This window comes from Podarcis muralis, chromosome 9 (genome assembly GCF_964188315.1).
Source record: "Podarcis muralis chromosome 9, rPodMur119.hap1.1, whole genome shotgun sequence".
Classification (NCBI taxonomy): Eukaryota; Metazoa; Chordata; class Lepidosauria; order Squamata; family Lacertidae; genus Podarcis; species Podarcis muralis.
Window position 1 is genome coordinate 10,117,448 of NC_135663.1, and position 22,220 is coordinate 10,139,667.

The 22,220-nt window shown below is 43.9% G+C and overlaps 1 protein-coding gene across 6 annotated transcripts in view; it reads right to left on the reverse strand.

The window, feature by feature from the left end:
• Positions 1-2,307: 2,307 nt before the first annotated feature.
• The window catches only part of RUFY3 (RUN and FYVE domain containing 3), a 54,697-nt gene continuing 34,784 nt past the window's right edge, over positions 2,308-22,220 (reverse strand). For 4 of the 6 annotated variants that reach the window (XM_028743957.2, XM_028743958.2, XM_028743959.2 and 1 more), the window contains 7 exons: positions 20,904-21,001; positions 16,051-16,170; positions 14,297-14,420; positions 11,661-11,740; positions 5,122-5,149; positions 4,162-4,236; positions 2,308-3,856 (listed from right to left, as the gene is read on the reverse strand). In XM_028743957.2, the coding sequence (XP_028599790.2) occupies positions 3,713-3,856; positions 4,162-4,236; positions 5,122-5,149; positions 11,661-11,740; positions 14,297-14,420; positions 16,051-16,170; positions 20,904-21,001 (669 nt within the window). In that variant the 3' untranslated portion in view covers positions 2,308-3,712. Of the gene's footprint in view, positions 3,857-4,161; positions 4,237-5,121; positions 5,150-11,660; positions 11,741-14,296; positions 14,421-16,050; positions 16,171-16,700; positions 19,619-20,903; positions 21,002-22,220 lie in introns of those variants that run through there. The other 2 variants (XM_028743962.2, XM_028743963.2) reach the window with 1 other exon arrangement.

A 22,220-nucleotide genomic window follows, 5' to 3' on the forward strand; every position in this document is an offset into this window, starting at 1 on the left:
CATCAACACGTTGACAGTGTTACATGCTTTAGTTTAAGTCATATGAGAATTAATGGACCTAACAGCCATTTTGATTTATTTCAATGGGTTTACACTAAGTAAATTAATAATAATAATAATAATAATAATAATAATAATAATAATAATAATTTTTAAAAAAATTATTTGTACCCCACCACTCTGGGCGGCTTCCAACAAAGATTAAAAATACATTAAAATGTCACACATTAAAAACTTCCCTAAACAGGGCTGCCTTCAGGTGTCTTCTAAATGTCAGGTAGTTGTTTATCTCATTGACATCTGATGGGAGGGCGTTCCACAGGGCGGGCGCCACTACCAAGAAGGCCTGGTTCCCTGTAGCTTTGCTTCTCACAGTGAGGAAACCGCCAGAAGGCCCTTGGCGCTGGACCTCAGTGTCCGGGCAGAAGGATGGAGGTGGAGACGCTCATTCAGGCCATTTAGGGCTTTAAAGGTCAACACCAGCACTTTGAATTGTGCTCGGAAACGTACTGGGAGCCAATGTAGGTCTTTCAAGACCGGTGTTATGTGGTCTCGGCGGCCGCCCCCAGTCACCAGTCTAGCTGCCGCATTCTGGATTAGCTGTAGTTTCCGAGTCACCTTCAAAGGTAGCCCCACGTAGAGCGCATTGCAGTAGTCCAAGCGGGAGATAACTAGAGCATGCACCACTCTGGCGAGACAGTCCGCGGGCAGGTAGGGTCTCAGCCTGCGTACCAGATGGAGCTGGTAAACAGCTGCCCTGGACACAGAATTGACCTGTGCCTCCATGGACAGCTGTGAGTCCAAAATGACTCCCAGGCTACGCACCTGGTCCTTCAGGGGCACAGTTACCCCATTCAGGACCAGGGAGTCCTCCACACCAGCCCGCCCCCTGTCCCCCAAAAACAGTACTTCTGTCTTGTCAGGATTCAACTTCAACCCATTAGCCGCCATCCATCCTCCAACCGCCTCCAGGCACTCACACAGGACCTTCACCGCCTTCACTGGCTCTGATTTGAAAGAGAGGTAGAGCTGGGTATCATCTGCATATTGATGGACACCCAGTCCAAACCCCCTGATGATCTCTCCCAGCGGCTTCAAATAGATGTTAAAAAGCATGGGGGAGAGGACGGAACCCTGAGGTACCCCACAAGTGAGGGCCCAAGGGTCTGAACACTCATCCCCCCCCACCACTTTCTGAACACGGCCCAGGAGGAAGGAGCGGAACCACTGTATAACAGTGCCCCCAGCTCCCAACCCCTCTAGACGGTCCAGAAGGATGTTATGGTCGATTGTATCAAAGGCCGCTGAGAGATCCAGCAGAACTAGGAAACAGCTCTCACCTTTGTCCCTAGCTCGCCGGAGATCATCAACCAGTGCGACCAAGGCAGTTTCAGTCCCATGATGAGGCCTGAATCCTGATTGGAAGGGATCCAAATAGTCCACATCCTCCAGGCATGCCTGGAGTTGTTCAGCAACCACCTGCTCAATCACCTTGCCCGAGAATGAAAGATTTGAGACTGGGCGATAGTTGGCCATACTGGCCGGGTCTAAAGATTATTTTTTTTAAGAAGCAGTTTAATGACCACCTCTTTCAGCGGGTCTGGGAACGCTCCCTCACAGAGGGAAGCATTCCCCACCCCGCAGAGCCCATCACCCAGCCCTTCCCAGCTTGCTTTTATTAGCCAGGATGGGCAAGGATCAAGGAGACAGGTGGTTGGTTTCACACGTCCAAGCAGCCTGTCCACATCCTCGGGGGTAACGGATTGAAATTGATTCCATGCAACTCAACCAGACAGAGCTCCAGCACTCTCCCACCCCAGCCCTGCTCCCATGGTGGTGTCTACCTCCTTCCGAATCTGAGCAACTTTATCTGCAAAAAACTTTGCAAAACCATTGCAAGAGATCTTGGGGTCTTTACAATGCCCCAATGGTAAAGGTGGTTCTGTTAAATTGCAAACCGCTTAGTAAGCAGACATACACTACAGTTCCTCTTGCTTGCTATATTTTCCTCTATACAGCTGCAAGGATGTAATTGTGCTACTGGTTAGCCATGTCTTCCCTGAGAATGAAGTCTAAAGCCAGGACTACAGCAGCTTTGTTCAACATTTGTTGCTCCAGCAGTTTTGGGCTGATGGTTTGGGCTACCTGGAGGGCCACAGCTTGGGAAGGCTAAACTATTAAATTTCAGTGGCTTTACTCTGAGTAAAGAGTAATTAATTGTAGTGTTATAGCTGGAACTTCAGATCAGTCATGACTTAAAGCCACATACCCTTCTACTCCATATAATGTATCATAAAATAAGCCATGTAAAACTTCAGTATGTTTATAGTAAAGATTGTCGGCACAGAACAAAACATAGCAAACAAAACATACAGCAGTTTTGTACGGATTCAAATACATTGTGCAGTTTTGATTTAATTTCCAGTACAAGTAGGTCTCTTCACACAACACACTTTGTGGTCTACGGTTCAAGAAAGCAGCCACCACTGTAAGAGTTAACCTCTGCTGCCGAGTAATCTTTTCAGATCAAGGTATATTCTATATCACACTTGACAGGTTTTCAAAAATCCATTGTTTTATGGGTAAGCAGCAGTATTGCGATATATGCCTTCTTAAATTTACATTTACATAAATAGGGAGTCAGTTGTGTCAATCGCATCTACAGCTTAAATAAGCAGCTTTGCAAAAAAATAATAATTGTCAAGTCATTTACAATCGGTTGCTGTCCTTGTGGGTATTCTGCAAAAATATAGACTCCCAAGTTGAGAGGCCACCAGACATGTGAGTTTTTGTGCAGTCAAAATAATTTTTGTACACAGTACATTCTCTTTCAAATATTTTGGTTACATACAATGCATTCTTATAAGCAGCAGCATGTATAAAGCACAACCCTAAAAAAAACAGAAGTTCAGGCAAAAAAATAAACTTATTTGTGGTATTTTCATCTTTGGCCAGACAATCAGTTGTAGTTTGTTTTTACAGACCACCTAATTTAGTGCCAAAGACTTGTGGAGCTTATTCAACGGCTACATTTTTGCACGCATATGTGCAATTCTGTAGGCTAGAAAACATGGGTAGAATGCACCACCAAGTCAGAGGGTTTTGTAATCCAGAGCGAGGGCACAGGTCTGCTGGCAAGGCAGAGTACATCCGCATAGCTCGCTCTTAGGAAATCAGACTGAGAGTGGCTCAGTGTCCTTGCCCTAGGCTGAAAATAAAGGATGAAGTGGCTTAGGCAAGACACATGCCTAGTTGGCGTAGGTGATGGGCCCTACAAGCGCTAGAGAATTAAAAAGACTGCCATGGTAGGAAGAGTCCTATTTATCCTTATGGGCACCCATGCTCAGGTTGTACTGCTATCCCCCAGGGAGCAGTGTCTAGATACACCTCCACCAATATCTTCTGTGTCTTCAAAAACTAAACAAGATTTACAGAACCTGTTTCTAATGCTTGTTCATCTCTAAAGCATCCGTAACACCAGTGCATGTCAGAATCTGGGTAGAACTCGGGAGTGGTTCACCCAGGTCTTTTAAAGGTTTAAAAGTTAGGGCTGATTGGTCAATTCACAGCCCCCACCCCAACACCTACTCTGGTTCTGCAAAAGCAGACAAAGGTGTTCTTTTGAGTAACTCTCCAAGATGTTGCAGCGTTCAGAAGCTTCCGTCTGGTAGAAATAAGCTGCCTTTGACAGGACCTATCGCTGTTGGGAGTCCTACGAAGGGCTTGCCGAATATTGCTGCATCAAATGCTTGTGGCACAGGTTACAGACCCGCTCTGGGTAAATGCTGGAAGGAAGGGGCAGTTCGTTTGCTGAACAGTCTTCACAGAACACTCCGCCACAGTTCTTGCAGGTGTTCTGAAGAAGGGAGAAAAACAAATGGAAGTTAAAACCAGCATGACATTTCCTCCTCAAGGGAGCAGGAGGAGAGAATCTCGAGTTGCCTTGTGTTTGTTTCAAGTTAATAGCTTGTCCTGTTCTTCGGGCTCAGGTTGGGCAATTACTTCCTCTCATTGCTGCACACACAACCCCCCATAAGGCAGGTCATGAGAGTGGTCAAAAAGTTTGCATCTGTTATTCCTCCAAAAGGCTGTCGAGTACACTACTGGGGCAGAAGATGGTTTCCCCAAGTTAAGCAGGTGAGCCACTCTGTTTAATTTTACCTTTCTTTTGCTCTGTGTGCTTTCTTCTTGACACAGCTGGCACAACTCTAATTTGCCAGGTCCAAGGGGCTGCTCCTAAATAATTGAAAAACATGTTATAATTTAAACATACAGTTAGGCTTTTTTTTTTTTTTTTTTGCTAGCCTTTTGATGTCTCATGTGAATGTTTTGCTTACAATTGGCTGAAGCCCTCCCACTCGGACTTAAATCTCAGATGAGCTGAGTAGGCTCCCAACTCACTACTTCCCCTTCTGAGCTTGTGCGCTTTGAACACTGAAGCAGAACTCATTTGAATTTACCATTTTATAGTAATATTTGTATAGTACTCTGAAGTGGTCAGAGCACTTCATATGCATTGGCTAGCTGTGTAATCCTTACCAACAATCCCATAAAGTAAGTCAGTATTATCCCCCATGTTAGTATTATCCCACAGAATTCAGACTCAGCCTCTTTAAGCTGGCAATTCCCAGACTACTTACTACAAAACTAAATTCAGTACTACTCTGGGTGGCTGGGGCAACCCAGTCAGATGGGTGGGCTACAAATAATACAAAAGCAACAACAGGAATTTTGCACGGACTGGAGTTACTTCATTAATTTTATGGTTTATCAAAATAATTTTCTAACACTGCTTCTGTTGTCTGGAGGGTACATGCTTGCAGCAGGGAGGTGTCCAGAATACAACATTTCACTTAATGCTCAAAATATTTATACACAAATATTTGGAAATTTACAAAAACAGACAAAAGCGTTCAAATCTATAAGCCAACATTCTAAAACCAACTTCTTGATTTTTGACAAATAAGTCAAAGACAAAATTACATGTCAGCATCCCAGAACCATCTGCACACCGCTCAAGCTACTCAGCCTCTTTAGCAATTCATCATTTTAAATATTTTCCCGCATATTAAAGGCTCTTGGCTATTGACTATTCTAAAATAAGCAACATAGATGACTTACATGCTCCTCTTGCAAGATAGGAGGTGCCCTGGAAGATAAATAAGACATTAACTTTGAATGTTATTTCATCCACATCTTAACTAATGCAAGCTGGCTATTAAGTTTGTTCTGATTTGTCATAATGGTAATGTGGTCACACACATTCATAATACTTAGATGCTCCAAACATAAAGTAGGGTTGGTTGTCCGTGCCTCATACCAAGCTTGTCAAAAGTAGAATACAATCCATAAAATTAAAGTTATGAACTCCCAGGTTTTTACCAGCCCACCATGCAATGAACTCTCAAAATCCAAACACAAAGCCCTCAAGCTACTTAGTAAGCATTTGATTAGATTTACAAGAGAGCTCTGCTTGTCCACATCTTGTCATGGAACTTTGGAGTGTCAGGCATAGCCCTACTGGCTTTAGCCCAAACGTAGCAGAGTTTTCCTGCACAGCGAAGAAGCTAGTTGCGGCGGTAATGACTAGTCAGCTAGACTCAGAAGAACTATTTACAGGATTTATTAAAAAAGGAGAAAATAAAACCAGCAGAGTTTCTGCATACAAATCAAAGCAAAATAAACCCTCTCTTTCTCTCTCTCAAAACCATACACAGCACTTCTACTCCTAACAACACCTCACTTCAAACTGAGCTAGCAAACCCTTGATAACAGAGCAGAGTGCTGGTCGTTAACCAATCAGAGTGAGTAGTTTCTAGGTCAAGCAGACCTGGGCTTTCTGCCAAGAGTAAATTGACACCAGCCTGAGTTAATTGTGCGAAGCTAGAATCTGCAAGTTTCCCACGAGAACCTATTAACAGAAACTGAACACCCCCTCACAGATTCTGCTGAACAATTAACACCAAATACACCTATGTAGGAGATCATTTTTCCAGCAAACCTAAACCCTTGCACATTCGCTTGTTCTTTATCTTTGCCAATGGTTTAGTTAACACATCTGCTACATTTTCTTCACTTGATACATAAGTACAGGTGATTATATTGTCTTGTACACAGCAACGTACATTTTGGTATTTTACAGAGATATGTTTGGAACGCGATTTGAAACCCTCTGTTTTACTTAAGGTTATACAAGCTTGATTATCAATGTAAACTTGTACTGGTTCTCCACAATTTACATTTAAATCTGCTAACAAATGCTTGAAATAAATCACCTCGTTGCACAATTCACTCAATGCGGCGTACTCTGATTCCGTTGATGACACACTTACAACGTCTTGCTTGCGTGACCGCCAGCTGATTAAAGCTCCACCGACCATTATGACTAGTCCTGTGACAGATTTTCTATCCGGCAAATTTCCCCAGTCACTATCACAGTAGCAACTCAACATTTCATCCTCTGAAGAATTTAATTGTAACATATAGCCAATTGTCTGTTTGAGATACCTCAGAACTTGTTTTACCCCTTTCCAGGCATTTAGTGTGGGTTTTGAGACCAATCTACTTAATATGCCTACTGCATAACTAATATCAGGTCTGGACCACTGTGCTAGATACAATAAACTTCCAATTACAGAGTGATATACATCAGGATGTTCAAATTCAGGACTCTCATCTATATGAAGTGTTTTTATGAAACCTGGATCCATAGGCACCACTGCCCCTTTGCAATCCTGCATCCTGTATGTAGTCAGTAGTTGTTTAACTTTGTTCTGCTGACTAATTAGGCAGCTGCCATCTTGGGCCCAGCACACTTCCAACCCTAGATATGTCCTAACCGGGCCTAAGTTTTTCACTTTGAACTTACTGGACAATTGCTTGGCAAACCTTTTAGTTTGTTTATCTGTTTTGCAGGCATACAAAACATCATCTACATAAATCAGACAAAACTCTTGATCACTGCCTGTACCACGTACATAAACACAATTGTCAGCTGTACTCTGCTTGAAACCAAATGACACTAAGGCCTCATGGAAACATTTGTTCCAAGATCTTGCAGCCTGTTTGAGACCATATAGAGCTTTGTTTAATTTCAACACTCTATTGGAACCTGTCTCATAACCAGGCGGTTCGGCTAGATACAGGTCTTCTGATATTGATGCATGTAAATATGCAGTCTGAATGTCAAAATGGTTTAACAGGAGTTTTCTCTTTGCTCCAAGTGTTAAAATCAGCCTTACACTGTCTCCCTTAGCAGTAGGGGAAAAAGTCTCGTCATAATCTTTTCCAGGCCTCTGAGAATATCCTTGAGCCACTAAACGAGCTTTGTACTTGTACTCTCCTGTCACCAGAGGTTTAAGTTTGTACACCCACCTGCAGCCTACAATCTTTGCCCCCTCAGGCGCTGCTACTGGTGTAAAAACCTTGTGCTCATTCAGAGAGGACATCTCTTCCTCCATTGCCTGTTTCCAGAGCTCTGCCTCCTCTTTTGGTAACTTTAACACCTCCTGAAAACTCTTGGGTTCTGCAATCACACTAAACACATTTGCAGTATCAGGAGAAAAACGCACTGGAGGCACTCCTTTGTTTTGTCTTTTAGATCTTCTGGGAGAAAATTTTTCTTCTGACCCACTTTCCTCTTCAGAACTGCGACCTCTCTTTTGTTGCTTAGCCACTGGTCTCTGGCTAACTTCACTTTCCTGAGAGCTCTTATCTGAACTTTCCTCCCCCTCAGACTCTGACTCCCTGTGTTTACCTTCAGAGTCATGAAGCTCCTGGGAAGGTTCAAACCAAACCTCAGTATTGGCATGTAGTCTCTCCCAGCCACTATGTTCACAAAAACTGGCATTCCTGGAGATCACGATGCCATTTGTCCCTTCAGCAAAACGGAAACCTTTTCCCAGCTCCTGGTAACCCACAAACACTAACTGTTTGGTCTTAGGATCTCCCTTCTTCCTCATTTGTTTTGGAATTAATACCCAGGCTTTTGATCCAAACACATGCAAATGGTCAATTTTGGGTTTTTTCTGAAACAATTTAAAGTACGGGGTTGTACCTATTGTTTGATGAAAGAGCCTGTTTTGGAGATAACACGCGGTGAGCATGCTCTCCCCCCAATAAGACATGGGCAAATCAGCATCATCAAGCATGGCAAACATCATATCTTGTAAAGATCTGTTTTTTCGCTCTGCAACGCCATTCTCCTCTGGGGAAAAAACGTTCGTTTTTCTATGCCCAATGCCACGCTTTTGTAACCAATCTTTAAAGGCATTTGACATAAATTCACCACCTCTGTCTGTCTGAATCCTTTTAAGTTTAATGGACAGAAATCTTTCCACAGATGCCACCCAGCCTTTAAACTTAGTGAACACGTCACCCTTATTCTTCATGGGAAAAACCCAAGAATAACGCGTGGCGTCATCCACAATTGTTAGTGAAAAACGCGATCCACCCCTGCTTACAGCAAATGGACCAATTACGTCCATGTGAACCAGCTGTAGCGGTGACTCACTAACTCTGTCACTTCTGGGGTAAGAGACTCTGTGGGTTTTAACCTTCTTACACACATTACAATCAAGGTACTTGTTACAACTCTTTAAATTACCCCCATCAGCCAATTCAGACATTTTTAGTACACTTTTCCAGCAAGCATGCCCCATTTTCCTATGCAATAAGTGCACACAATTGTCATGTATAGCTTTGTTATTCACTGCAGGCTGAGATTTACTGACTACTGCTGCAACTTGAGATCCTGCTTTAAGCCAAAACAAGCCTCCCTCTGACTTAGCAGTGCCTAAAATCTCACCAGCCTTCTTAATAATGCAACTGTCTCCTTCAAAATACACTTTAAACCCAGCTTTTAGCAAACAATCTACAGACATCAGATTGCTCCTTAATGACGGCACACAAAGTACATTTTGCAGGCATTCACGAAGACAAGGAACAAAAACTGCACCCCCCGAAATCACTTCGGAAGTACTTCCGTCTGCTAGAGCCACCTGGCTGCGCTGTGCTGAGTTCTTGGAAACAAACAATTCATCTGAATTTACGATGTGGCGAGATGCTCCCGAATCAACCACCCAGACCGCTTGTTTCTCATCAGCACTCTTGACCTCGCCGGTCACCAGCTGAGCCGACTGTTTTTGTTTGAAGAATTTCTTTTTACGCTGCTGCTGCTGCTGATCTCGTCTCTGCTCCTGCACCGGCAACTGAGACTTGACCAACTCCGGACATTGTCGTTTTAGATGCGCTGAGGACCCACATCGGAAACAACGCCTAACAGCAAACGCTGACTCCTCACCGGCACGCTGCTTTTGCTTCACCTCTGGCATGGCATGAGAACTCCTTCCAAACCGCCCGCCTGTAGAAGCCTCTGCAGCCAACGACCTTTCTTGCCGCTTCTGCCATTCTTCAATCAAACGCCCAGTAACGTAACTGACTGATAAATCATGCTCCTGCATGCCTTCTAGAGACAAAACTAAATTATCCCAGCTTTCCGGGGGAGAACTCAAAATAATAGCCACCTTCTCCTGCTGGTCTAACGCACAGTCTCTTTCCTGTAGCGCTGCAAACTTTAACTGTAAACTGTGTAGGTGTTCCTGCATTGTAACCCCAGGCTGTAACATTGCCTTGTACAATGCCTTGCGAATGAACAGCTTGGAAACCGCTGTCTCACGCACATGGAGTTCTTTAAGTGCTTGCCACACACCTCTAGCTGTCTTGATTCCCCTCACATACGGTAACTGGGAATCTTCCAGCCCCAAGACAATTGTGGCCCTTGCTCTTTGGTCTTTATCGAGGTCTTCATCATCAGGCTTCGCAGGAAACTTACTCACCACTTGCCAGAGACGATCCCTCTGCAGCACTGCCTGCATGCGTTCCGACCACAGCAAGTAATTGGAGTCATTCAGACGCTCAAAAGCCATCTGAACTGGTTGTGAGGCCATCTTGAGAGCGATGTCCCTGGAACCCGGAACCAGCTACTCACGACCACCGAGAGAGAAAACAGGAACCACAGCACCCAGCACTCACACGCTGCAGCTGTTGTCCTTGTGTCCGCTGCGTCACCAGCTCACCACGGTCAGGAACCAGCCAGAGTCCATCAGCTGCACCAACAGGAACCGCAACTTCTGGAACTACTGGAACCAATGCCGTTGATGCTGACACCACCACAACTCAGGCTGGCAGCACAATGCCCATAACCTCATGGAACTTTGGAGTGTCAGGCATAGCCCTACTGGCTTTAGCCCAAACGTAGCAGAGTTTTCCTGCACAGCGAAGAAGCTAGTTGCGGCGGTAATGACTAGTCAGCTAGACTCAGAAGAACTATTTACAGGATTTATTAAAAAAGGAGAAAATAAAACCAGCAGAGTTTCTGCATACAAATCAAAGCAAAATAAACCCTCTCTTTCTCTCTCTCAAAACCATACACAGCACTTCTACTCCTAACAACACCTCACTTCAAACTGAGCTAACAAACCCTTGATAACAGAGCAGAGTGCTGGTCGTTAACCAATCAGAGTGAGTAGTTTCTAGGTCAAGCAGACCTGGGCTTTCTGCCAAGAGTAAATTGACACCAGCCTGAGTTAATTGTGCGAAGCTAGAATCTGCAAGTTTCCCACGAGAACCTATTAACAGAAACTGAACATCTTGGACCCAGAAACTAAGATGTGTCAAAACTAAGACACATAAAACACTTTGATGAGCACATCTACATGAAAGTTGCTTGTTTCACACTTCAGCACACGCCAATAGTTCAAATAACACTTCCCTAGAAGAGCCACCACAATGTGTGGAGTTTTGTATTATATGCCTCTATGGGACGCGGGTGGCGCTGTGGGTTAAACCACACAGCCTAGGACTTGCCAATCAGAAGGTCGGCGGTTCCAAACCCCGTGGCGGGGTGAGCTCCCGTTGCTCGGTCCCTGCTCCTGCCAACCTAGCAGTTCAAAAGCACGTCAGAGTGCAAGTAGATAAATAGGTACCGCTCCGGCGGGAAGGTAAACAGTGTTTCCATGTGCTGCTCTGGTTCGCCAGAAGCGGCTTAGTCATGCTGGCCACATGACCCGGAAGCTGTCTGCGGACAAACGCCGGCTCCCTCGGCCTATAGAGCGAGATGAGCGCCACAACCCCAGAGTCGGTCACGACTGGACCTAATGGTCAGGGGTCCCTTTACCTATGACATATATGCTACCTGAACAGACCCCACAATTTCCCTAAGCTTCTGTTTGCCCACTAAAAACCACTGCAATGGCCAAGCAATTTGGAGGGAATCTGGCATCCTGAATCTGGGCATCCAATGCCCTGCAAGAAAGCAACTGTAAGCTCACAGCAAAGCTCACTCTCTAGATGTGCCACCTTCAGCATAACTTATCATGGGATGTTAAGTATCCTCCCTAGAGTACTTATCATAGCCTGGAACACATGCTAAAAATGGTGTGCAAATATAGTATAATTGAAAAATGTCTGGATCACAATTGTCTAAATTCAGCCATTGTTTGCAAGGATGTCCCAGACAAACATCAGATAAAATTTCATGTGTGTGAGTCTACAGAAATCATACGAGAAGTCACCTTATTAGCTGAAAAACTGGCCACTGAATCATAACCACCAACACCTGTATGATCAAAGAGAATATGAATTGAATATATGGTCCATACTTGCTTGGAAGAACTGTCTGCCCCTCTTTTATCGGTGTTCTCCACGGAGACTCTCCTTCCAGGTGTTTGCTGCCTGCATCCTGTCAGAACAAACAGATACTGAAGGATCAAAGAAGAACACAGAAGAAATAATATCTGCAGTGTCCATTTCCCCTCCCCTCAGCAATAGCTGTTAGTTTCCTGAACGGACAGAATCCACAAACTTTGGGCCACCATGAAACTACCGACCACTACGAGAAGAACTAGAGATCACTTAAGAGAAAATAACGAGAATTGTGGTAACAGAAATTGCCATGTGCGTGTGTTACTCTGGGGACTTTTGAAGAAGGGACGCGGGTGGCGCTGTGGGTTAAACCACAGAGCCTAGGACTTGCCGATCAGAAGGTCGGCAGTTCGAATCCCCGCGACGGGGTGAGCTCCCGTTGCTCGGTCCCTGCTCCTGCCAACCTAGCAGTTCGAAAGCACGTCAAAATGCAAGTAGATAAATAGGTACCATTCTGGCCTAAGAGAAAGGTTTTCTGCTGCTCCAGAGAAGCGGACACGGAGCAATGGATCCAAACTACAAGAAAGAAGATTCCACCTAAACATTAGGAAGAACTTCCTGACAGTAAGAGCTGTTCGACAGTGGAATTTGCTGCCAAGGAGTGTGGTGGAGTCTCCTTCTTGGAGGTCTTTAAGCAGAGGCTTGACAACCATATGTCAGGAGTGCTCTGATGGTGTTTCCTGCTTGGCAGGGGGTTGGACTCGATGGCCCTTGTGGTCTATTCCAACTCTATGATTCTATGATTCTATGAAGGTAAACGGCGTTTCCGTGCGCTGCTCTGGTTTGCTAGAAGCGGCTTAGTCATGTTGGCCACATGACCCGGAAGCTGTACGCCAGCTCCCTCGGCCAATAAAGTGAGAAGAGCGCCGTAACCCCAGAGTCGGTCACGACTGGACCTAATGGTCAGGGGTCCCTTTACCTTTACCAACCTTTAAAGCCCTCAATGATTTCAGACCAGTTTATTTGAAGGATCACTTGCACACTTATTTAAAATGGGCAACATCCCTCTCCTCTTTGCTGTGACTCGCCCCAATTCAGTTTCAGGGGGTTCCCCAACCATCTTGGCAGTTTAGTGTCCATTCAGCTGCCAGACTATTACCGAACATCTATGCCTTTCTGAAAAAAGTCCTCCCAAGAAGATGAACAATGATAAACTTAAGATTACAATAAAATGTCCTTCTATTTAAATCTCTCTCTTTTTTTAAGTAAACAGTAGTGTTTTTAAATATGATTCTGGCAGTACACCCCACCCTCCCTCCACAGCATATCAAATAAAATTACATCAATTAAAAGGAGGGAGTTTCACAGAATACAGGCCATTAACGAGTAGGCTCTGTCCTCTAGTTCTCACGAATTGAACTGATCTTGATTTATTTAAATTTTTTGGAAATTCACAGAACAGCTTATACAGTGGTGCCCCGCAAGACGAATGCCTCGCAAGACGAAAAACTCGCTAGACGAAAGGGTTTTCCGTTTTTTGAGTCGTTCTGCAAGACGAATTTCCCTATGGGCTTGCTTCGCAAGACGAAACGTCTTGCGAGTTCTTGCGAGTTTGTTTCCTTTTTCTTAAAGCCGCTAAGCCGTTAATAGCCGCTAAGCCGCTAAGCAGCTAATAGCCGTGCTTCGCAAGACGAAAAAAACCGCAAGACGAAGAGACTTGCGGAACAGATTAATTTCGTCTTGCGAGGCACCACTGTATTAAAATTTCTGTAAGCAGTGCAGAGTTTTAAAGCCGGCCAGGAGGCAGAGGCATGCACACAACATATACCTCTTCCTTTTTTCTTTTTTTTTTGCTGTAAGCTCAAATGCAGAAAAGCAGCAGCTACTCATATGCATGCAACAAAACAGGCAGCTGCAATCGTCACACACGAGGATCGATGGACGATTTGCAGGCTGCTTTGACCTACATGCAATTTGCACGTGCACAGGGGAATTTTATCGGCAGCCGTTCAGGGGGCCAAGCTCCAGGTCACCTGCCCCTTCCCCCCGTCTGTTTTTTTAACTAAAAAAAAAACCACATTACTTGCCACGGTGCTAGTGAGACCCTAGCCACTCACCATCTTAACCGGAAGTCAGGCACTAAACGTTGCAGGTCCCATTCTGTGGGACACTTTTCCAGCACCCTCACTTTTGACTTAAAGACATCTCTCAATGTAGTTGTTTAAAATATTCTTGAGCAGCCAGTAATGGTAATTATTTTTCTCTACTGCTTTTAATATTCCTTTAATGTTTCTATATTGCTGTACACCACCCTGATTGTTTATTTTTTAAGGGCGGTATATAAAGAGCTTATAAACAAACAAATAAGTATACTCAAAGACCTAAATTTACATTTAGACCTACAGATTAGCTAATGCATGTTTGTGCTCTGGGTCTGAGGCCTTTTAAATAACCTAGCAATGTCCGTGCAGGAAATTCACCAGCTTTGAATCACCGCAAGCTGTTACAGTATACTTTAGCTTTACTGTGACCAACAGGAAACACAAACCTCAGCAGCAGCAACAGTAAAAAATAAGAAGAATCCTAACAGGTTAAAAAGAGTAACTGAATTAAAGCTACAGTTAAGCACCAAGAAGCAGAAGAAGAACATTACTGTTTTAAATCCGGCCTTCTGGAATCCTTTGCTTTGGCTGTGCAAGCTTCTGTTCTCTTGAATTCCAGGGTGGAAATGTGACCATCGCTCTCGCTCCCGTTTCAGTTCCAGTTCCAGCTGGCCCCTGAAGTAGCAGCGTGGAGAGAAAGTGTGTTAAGGACAAGCTGTAGTTTATTGACCCGATAAAAAAGGGCCACTGAAAGAAGGAAAGGATTCCTATTTTTTACGCTCCAGGTTGAGAATTTCAAAAACGACCCCTCTGAAGAAAACGGCAGCGCATCCAAGTCGCACCCTTGGCCCATCCCAATGCCAAACTTTGTAACCCCTCCCTTAGGCGTGTAAGTGCCTTGCCCTCCTCTGATCCTGCTAGCCTCGCTGGGTACAGCTAAGCAGTGTGGCATCAGGTTTGCATGCAAAAGGTCCCAGATTCAATCCCCGGCATCTCTAGATGGGGCTGGAAATTCAGGCTCCTGCCTGAAGCCCTAGACAGCCACTGGAGACAACGCTAACTCAGATGGCCCAATGGTCGGACTCAGTATAAGACAACTTCCTATGTTCCTGCATTGACCAATTTCATTTCATTTTAAAATTGCCAGAGCACATAGAATCATAGAATTGTAGAGTTGTAAGGATCCAGGGGTCATCTGGTCCAACGCCCTGCAATGCAGGAATCTCAACTGAGGCACCCATGACAAAATGCATCATTATGTACTCAATGTGAACACAGAAAGACATGGGTAAACCCAGAGGCACGTGAGCCATGATTCACCACTGCACACAGGAACAGTGTGCATCAACAGCACTTCCCCTGCATGGAGACTAGCAGGTTCTATGCACAGCTTATGATTTCTCATGTCTCCTGCAGGAGCAGGTAGAGGATCAATATTAGCTGTGCACTAGTATCACGAAGGCCAAGAACATAACGCGTGGTGAATGAGTATGCCCGTTTGTGTGAGCATCGTTTAATACATTCACTTGTGGTGGTTCCTCTAAAGTGGCCCACGGATTTGCACACATGGGTGACAATCCAGGCAGATCTCTAGGCACACAGCACACAGGCCGCTGCTGAAGATGGAGGAGACAACTCTTAAAAGCCATATGACTTACAGTCATACCTCGGCTCCCAAATGTCTTGGGAGTCGAACGTTCCGGCTCCCAAACGATCAAAAACCAGAAGTGTTCCGGTTTTCTTTTCTTTCTTTTTTTGGAAGCTGAACATCCGGTATGGCTTCCGCTATTGTTTCTGGCATGCCTGTGCAATCGGGAACCAATCGGAAGCTGCGCCTTGGTTTCCGAACCTTTCGGAAGTCGAAAGGGCTTCCAGAACAGATTCCGTTTGACTTCCGAGGTCCGTCTGTACTGACTTACATTGGCTGGCTACACAAATGGGAAAAAGCTCTTCTTTAGCCTTAAGCTTTGAGATAGCTCAGTTGGCAGAGCATGAGACTCTTAATCTCAGGGTTGTGGGTTTGAGCCCCACGTTGGGCAAAAGATTCCTGCATTGCAGGGGTGGGATGAGATGATCTTAGTGGTTCCTTCCAACTCTACAGCTCTACGATTCTACTAAAAGATGTATATGGACTTACACAAATTGGAAGTTTGGAAATTTCAAAATGTCACCCTTGTTTTGGAGAGGCTTGCTATGCCAACATGTGAGGAACCCTGCCAAATATGCAGCACATGCAAGATGTTCCAACCGAGCTGGAGAAAGGCTGCTCAATAAAATCACACACAAATAAATCAGTTCTGTTCACCGCTGCTTGGTGAGCTGTTCCACCTCCATCTGAAGGCTGTTGATCTTATCCCCAAACTCCTGCTTGAAGAGCCGATTGTCTTCCTCCAGGGACTGACGCTCCTTCACTGCATGTTGCAATCTGGATTTGAGCCACATGAACTTGTGATAAAAAACAAAAGCCATGGTGGGGAGGAAGACTGAGGTTAAACAATAAATTAAAGAAAAAACTGAGCCCAATGAAAGATGAGAGGAAACGTATGGGAACAGGAAGTGAGAGGGGGAACCAAAAGAAATCTAAAGAAAAATCAAAATGGAGGTGAACCAGGCAGAAGAAACTTCTATTTTCATTTTTTTTTTATTCTATAACTACAGTTTACAGTCAATTAGATGATAAACATAAAACATCACTTTTATCCATAGTCAAAGCAAATCTCAATTACACAGTATTTGTAAGTCATTTCTTTTAAATTTACGTTACATTGCAGCTTTATACAAGTAATTGGAACTTGCATCATGGGTTACCTACTATATTAAGAAATTAGTGCATTTGTCTGGTCTCTTCCACAACTGTTACATCAGGTTAAACACACACGGATCCAGAGTGGATACAAAGTCGTGGACAAGTATTTAGGCTTCCCAACCTACTTGAGGCATCACTGCAATTGGGGGGGGGGGGGCAGGGAGAGAACTGCACTTTCACAACAGAGGGGCTGATTTCAGACTGCCTGTTTTCACCAGCTATGTGGCATATACTCAGCACAGTGGCCTAACTGTAGGGTGGACAAATAGAGGCAGTCACTCAGCAAAAATTCTGGAGCTACCACATATGCCAGTCCACCTCTGAAATACCATCTTGAAACAGACTCAAACGTGATTTAATCAGGCATATGGCACAGTCCTCCATCTACCAGCTCAGGATGCTGATGGAGTTATCACCTCCTTGAAAGCACCCCACTGTCACAACCTCTCAACTTACAGAAAGTATGAAAAACTGTATCATGTGCCCAGTTTGACATCCTGAGTGAGTGGCTGGCAGAAGCACAGCAATTCAAGCCATCGGTGTGGAGAAGAGAGGGACAGAGGGGACTGGCTCATTAGCAAATCACCGTCAAGATCAATCAGCAACATAACATTTTCTCTTCCTTAACCAGAACAAAGTCCACCAGACCATTCTCTGAAGGGCTAAGATGGCGACAGTTTCCGCTTCCAACCATTATTCTAAGGGACCATCCTCTGTTCTCACTCAAACTAAGGCATCCTACGGCCAACTAGCAGGAACCAGGTATGACTCTGAAGCATGACTTCAAAGGACATTTGAAACAGAAGGAATTATGGGCTAGAATTCGGAAGCTGTGTATTTGTTCCCTTGTCCTCTCTAAGCATGATAATCATACCGCAGCCTATGTTAAGCCAGCCAAGTCTCTTTTGGTCATGTGAAAGCTAAATCCTAACTACAAGAGGGGTGTGGCATCGTAATAATCCTAGCCACCAAATTGGACATTTTAATGAAACATGTTTACTTTAGGATGGAATTTAAATTGGTGCCTAAATAGACATTGCTCCAAATTAACTGGGTACAATTACAAACATGCCACACCAAAGTGTAATTCTTAAGGATTCTTACTTTAAAGGAAAAGAGCAAAACATCTGCTGCTCTGCCAGTTTTACAAGGAATACAAGAGTAAGAATCAGCCCCTTAGATTCTAAAATCAGCCAATTATTCCCCTCCCCCATCTTTCAAAAAGTCAATTTCCCCCATTTTGCTTGAACACAAAACAGGAGATTTCCAAGGGAGGGAACTTAAAAAAGAACAACAGACTATTTAAAACTATAAAACTAATTTGGACAACTGGACGAGTATTGATAATGACTCCCTACACACTAAAGGCTGTTTAGGGACTAGCACAGTGAACTTTTGCAGTCACGAGAAAGACCCCTAATTTAATCCCAAAACAAAAAAATAATGTTATTTTGAGTTCCAGCAAGCTGTTTTCCTATGCTTTCTAGGTTTTTGTCGGTCTTTCGGTAAGTCCCCTGTTTGAACCAAACACTTAGAATCAAAAGTTAACAAGATCAAAAGGCAACTTTAAGCAATAACGATCTAGTTATCGTATGCTGTAGCTACTCTGAGTCAATGACTGACCAGCAGTAAAACACTACCAGTTCCATTCATCCTCTTAAACAAGGTAAGAACCATAATGAACTGTTCTGCAAAATACATTACTCCATCTTTCCTAAAAGAGGAAGAGAAGATAACACACACCTATTATGAGAGTCCTTCTAGAAAAGAGAACCACTGTTTATTTTTTAGGGAAATGAAGGCAGAGGTAGAAGGCAATGCAGAAACGAAAAGGGATTTCCATTTTAAAATATAGCTAGTGACTAGGCGTTGCATCCATGTCACTGGAGAAGGTTGAATGAATATGTCTTTCTCTAATGCAAAATGGTTGGCATTGGCGCATTGTCTTAGTGCGTCCTTGCACTGCAAAATATTCTGGTTACAGCTCATTACAATTTTGGTTTGCATTATTTGTTTTGTATTATTACTGCCCTCCTCTGGATATTTCCTTACGTTCATGTACAGTGGATTATATCAAAATAATGGGGTTGTGGGATCATCGGAATGGGCAGGTGGGAAAAGACACCGAAGGAGACAATTGTATGTAAATGCAATTGAGAGAAGGTGAAAAGAGCAAGTCCAAGCAGAAACATATTTTGTTCTGCTATAAAGCAAAACAGTGTAATCTCGCCCCATCTCAGCTGGGGTGGTTGGACGCACAATATCTGTGAACTGGTGCATCCTTTGAGTTGTGTCTGAGCACACTGTGCATATCAGACCCACTTTCCGTCTACATAAATTTGTGATAAATGCACAGTTGGGGTGGGGGTGGGAAACGTGCAATGCAGACAAGCCTTTGGTAAACAAGGACTAGGCCCTTCTAATGGAAAGTTCTTCCGACGTGAGCTTGTCCTGGTCTTGAGATCAAATGGGACAGAAAAGCTAAACGTTCATGGCTTGCAGCAGGCACCCAACTGCTTTAACTTCCATGTGTGTATTTTCTTCATACACTTCACAACAGGGAAACAGAGGGAACTACCTCAGCTTCCCGCAAATCTGAGAATTTTCAGGGGGAAAGCTTCACACTTTTCCAATATCCTGTCAAGAGTAAAAAGCTTGTGCTGTATACACTTGGTATCAATTGTATGTACAGACCCACAAATCTGTTTTTACTTATGATTTTATGGAGTAGGTTCTGGTCAAATCATTTGTAGTTTCGTAAAGTTTAAGCAACAAATAACTAAGGGAAGGAAGATTATAGGCTACCTTTTCTATTTCCAAACAAAACAGATGCTTAAAAAAGAGAAAGAAAAAGAAATCCACCAAATTCCAAGTCAACTTTAGGTGACAACATTTAAGTCTGACATCTAAATTCTCAATCTCTTTTTGCTTTCCCCTCATAACTGAGCTGAGATGTCAAGAGTTGTGAGGCGACCAGCTGCAAAAAAAAAAAGCCTAATGGGGCTTCTGAATCAGTTTGTTTGCTGCGCTATTTAAGGTTTTTGCCTGTTTCACCAAATCCTTTTCACTATATGATGATAAGGAGATGATAAGGGGGAAATGGAGGGAGAGAAGAGGAGGAAATTGACAGCAGAAGAAAACACCAGTTAATTTAACAGGTATCTGACAATATATTTCAATGTCAATGCTTTTCTTGAAAATACAAACAACAACTATGTATGTGTTAAGAAACCGGTCTTGATTTCCATTCAGTAACAGCAGTGGATATAGCGATAGATATTTCAGCATGGCTAAATCTGGTGTATTTGCAAGGTTCAGCGTTCAAACAGGGGCAGCTACACCCTGGTTTGGGGTGGCCCTTCCAAACAAGTTCTCTGGTCTCATCAAGAACTCCTCAATTTTGGCAGCAGCGGTAAAAAAAAGGGGGGGGGGAGAGAATGAAAGTAGGCATGGTTTAAACCTTTCTGCCAAGTCCAGCAGCCTGATGGGAATGGGAATCACCCCCTCCCCAGTCATCAGATTGATCATAGCTTCGTATCTTGTGTATGTATGTGTGTGAGAGAAACCGTGCATGTTGTATGGACACTGACAAACTGGAACGTGTCCAGAGGAGGGCAACCAAAATGGTCAAAGGCCTGGAAACGATGCCTTATGAGGAACGGCTAAGGGAGCTGGGCATGTTTAGCCTGGAGAAGAGGAGGTTAAGGGGTGATATGATAGCCATGTTCAAATATATAAAAGGATGTCATATAGAGGAGGGAGAACGGTTGTTTTCTGCTGCTCCAGAGAAGCGGACACGGAGCAATGGATCCAAACTACAAGAAAGAAGATTCCACCTAAACATTAGGAAGAACTTCCTGACAGTAAGAGCTGTTCGACAGTGGAATTTGCTGCCAAGGAGTGTGGTGGAGTCTCCTTCTTTGGAGGTCTTTAAGCAGAGGCTTGACAACCATATGTCAGGAGTGCTCTGATGGTGTTTCCTGCTTGGCAGGGGGTTGGACTCGATGGCCCTTGTGGTCTATTCCAACTCTATGATTCTATGATTCTATGTTTGTGTGATGTGGCCATACCCATGACTGCCATGCAGCCCTCACTAGGCCAATTTCCTTTTTCTAGGTTACGTATTGGATAATCAGCCCACTTTACCTAACTTCTTACTATACGCAAAGGAGGCGGGGGAAATTACTTATGTCTGCTTCTTCAGGGTAATGCTTTGTAGTGCACCATGTTGAAAATGCTTAACCTCCATTTTCAAATATGCTAAAAATACGTACATTAAGAGTATCTTTAAAAAACACACCCAACTGAAGGCCAACTTTGTATTTTGCTTACTAAGCAAGTTTCAATCTTACCTTTGTTCGAGCTGTTTAATGGTAGCAGCCATCTGATTTGTCTTCTCCTCCAAGCGGCTGTTTAGTTCACTCTTCTGTTTCACTCCAAGGTCAGAACTCTAGGAAGGCAAAAAGTCACAACACCATCCTTATTTATTTATTTATGCAGCAGTCACCTGCATCTTGTTGTTGACTGAGTATTGTTGATGCTGAAGTACCAAACTGAGAGAAAAATGCACAAACACTGAATAGTTGCAGTGATTTTAAAATGAAGACATGGAAAGCCCAGAGGACAAAAAAAAGGGAGACACGAGTTCAAGTCCTATTTCAAGCATAGGCTGAGTGCATGGTCTTTGCCAAATCACACTACTGGCCACAGTCCCTCACTACAGAATTGGAATTGCAACCACCAGCTTCACAAAGCTGTGCTGAAGTGGCCTAAAGGTAAAGGTACCCCTGACAGTTAAGTCCAGTCGCAAACGACTCTGGGGTTGCAGCGCTCATCTCGCTTTACTGGCTGAGGGAGTCAGCGTTTGTCCACAGACAGCTTCCAGGTCATGTGGCCAGCATGACTAAGCCGATTCTGGCGAAACCAGAGCAATGCACGAAAACGCCGTTTACCTTCCCGCCGGAGAGGTACCTATTTATCTACTTGCACTTTGACGTGCTTTCGAACTGCTAGGTGGGCAGGAGCTGGGACCAAACATTATTGTAAATAATGTAAACATCATGTAAATAATTTACATTATCCTAAATACACTTTGAACATTAGAATTATTGTTTACGGCTAAAATACAGTAAGTTAAATTTGAAGGCTTTAAGATTCTCGACACAAGGTTTACTTCAAGGCTTTTGATCTTATCTATGTAAAACTTGTGCAAGACTAAATGGTATCACTGTAACTATGATTAACCAAAAAGGGAGAAGCAACAGGCCCTGAATTCAAATGCTGAGTTATAAGCACTCCATGTGCAACACTGAACCATGGCAGGGAAAAATTAGCAAGAGAGATGGGGGCAGGGGGGAGAGAGAGAGAGAGATACAGACAGAGGAAAGACGCAAATCCCACAGCCCTTTCCCAACCTCTTACTCAGAAGTAAGGTGTAGCTGTTGTGATATCTGCTCCAGCCCAGATAGTTCCATGTGGAGAAATTGTAAAAGGAGCACAGTGCAGTACAGAGGTGATGTTAAGTGTCCTTTCACAGAGAAACACACTTAAATTACCCTACAGAGCAGGGCTCAAGATGACTGCTGTCCTACCCTACAGCACTATGTTTCTTTTTCATGCCTACAATGCCACAAGAGTTCAGGGGAGGTAATAACATTTAACCATGCAAG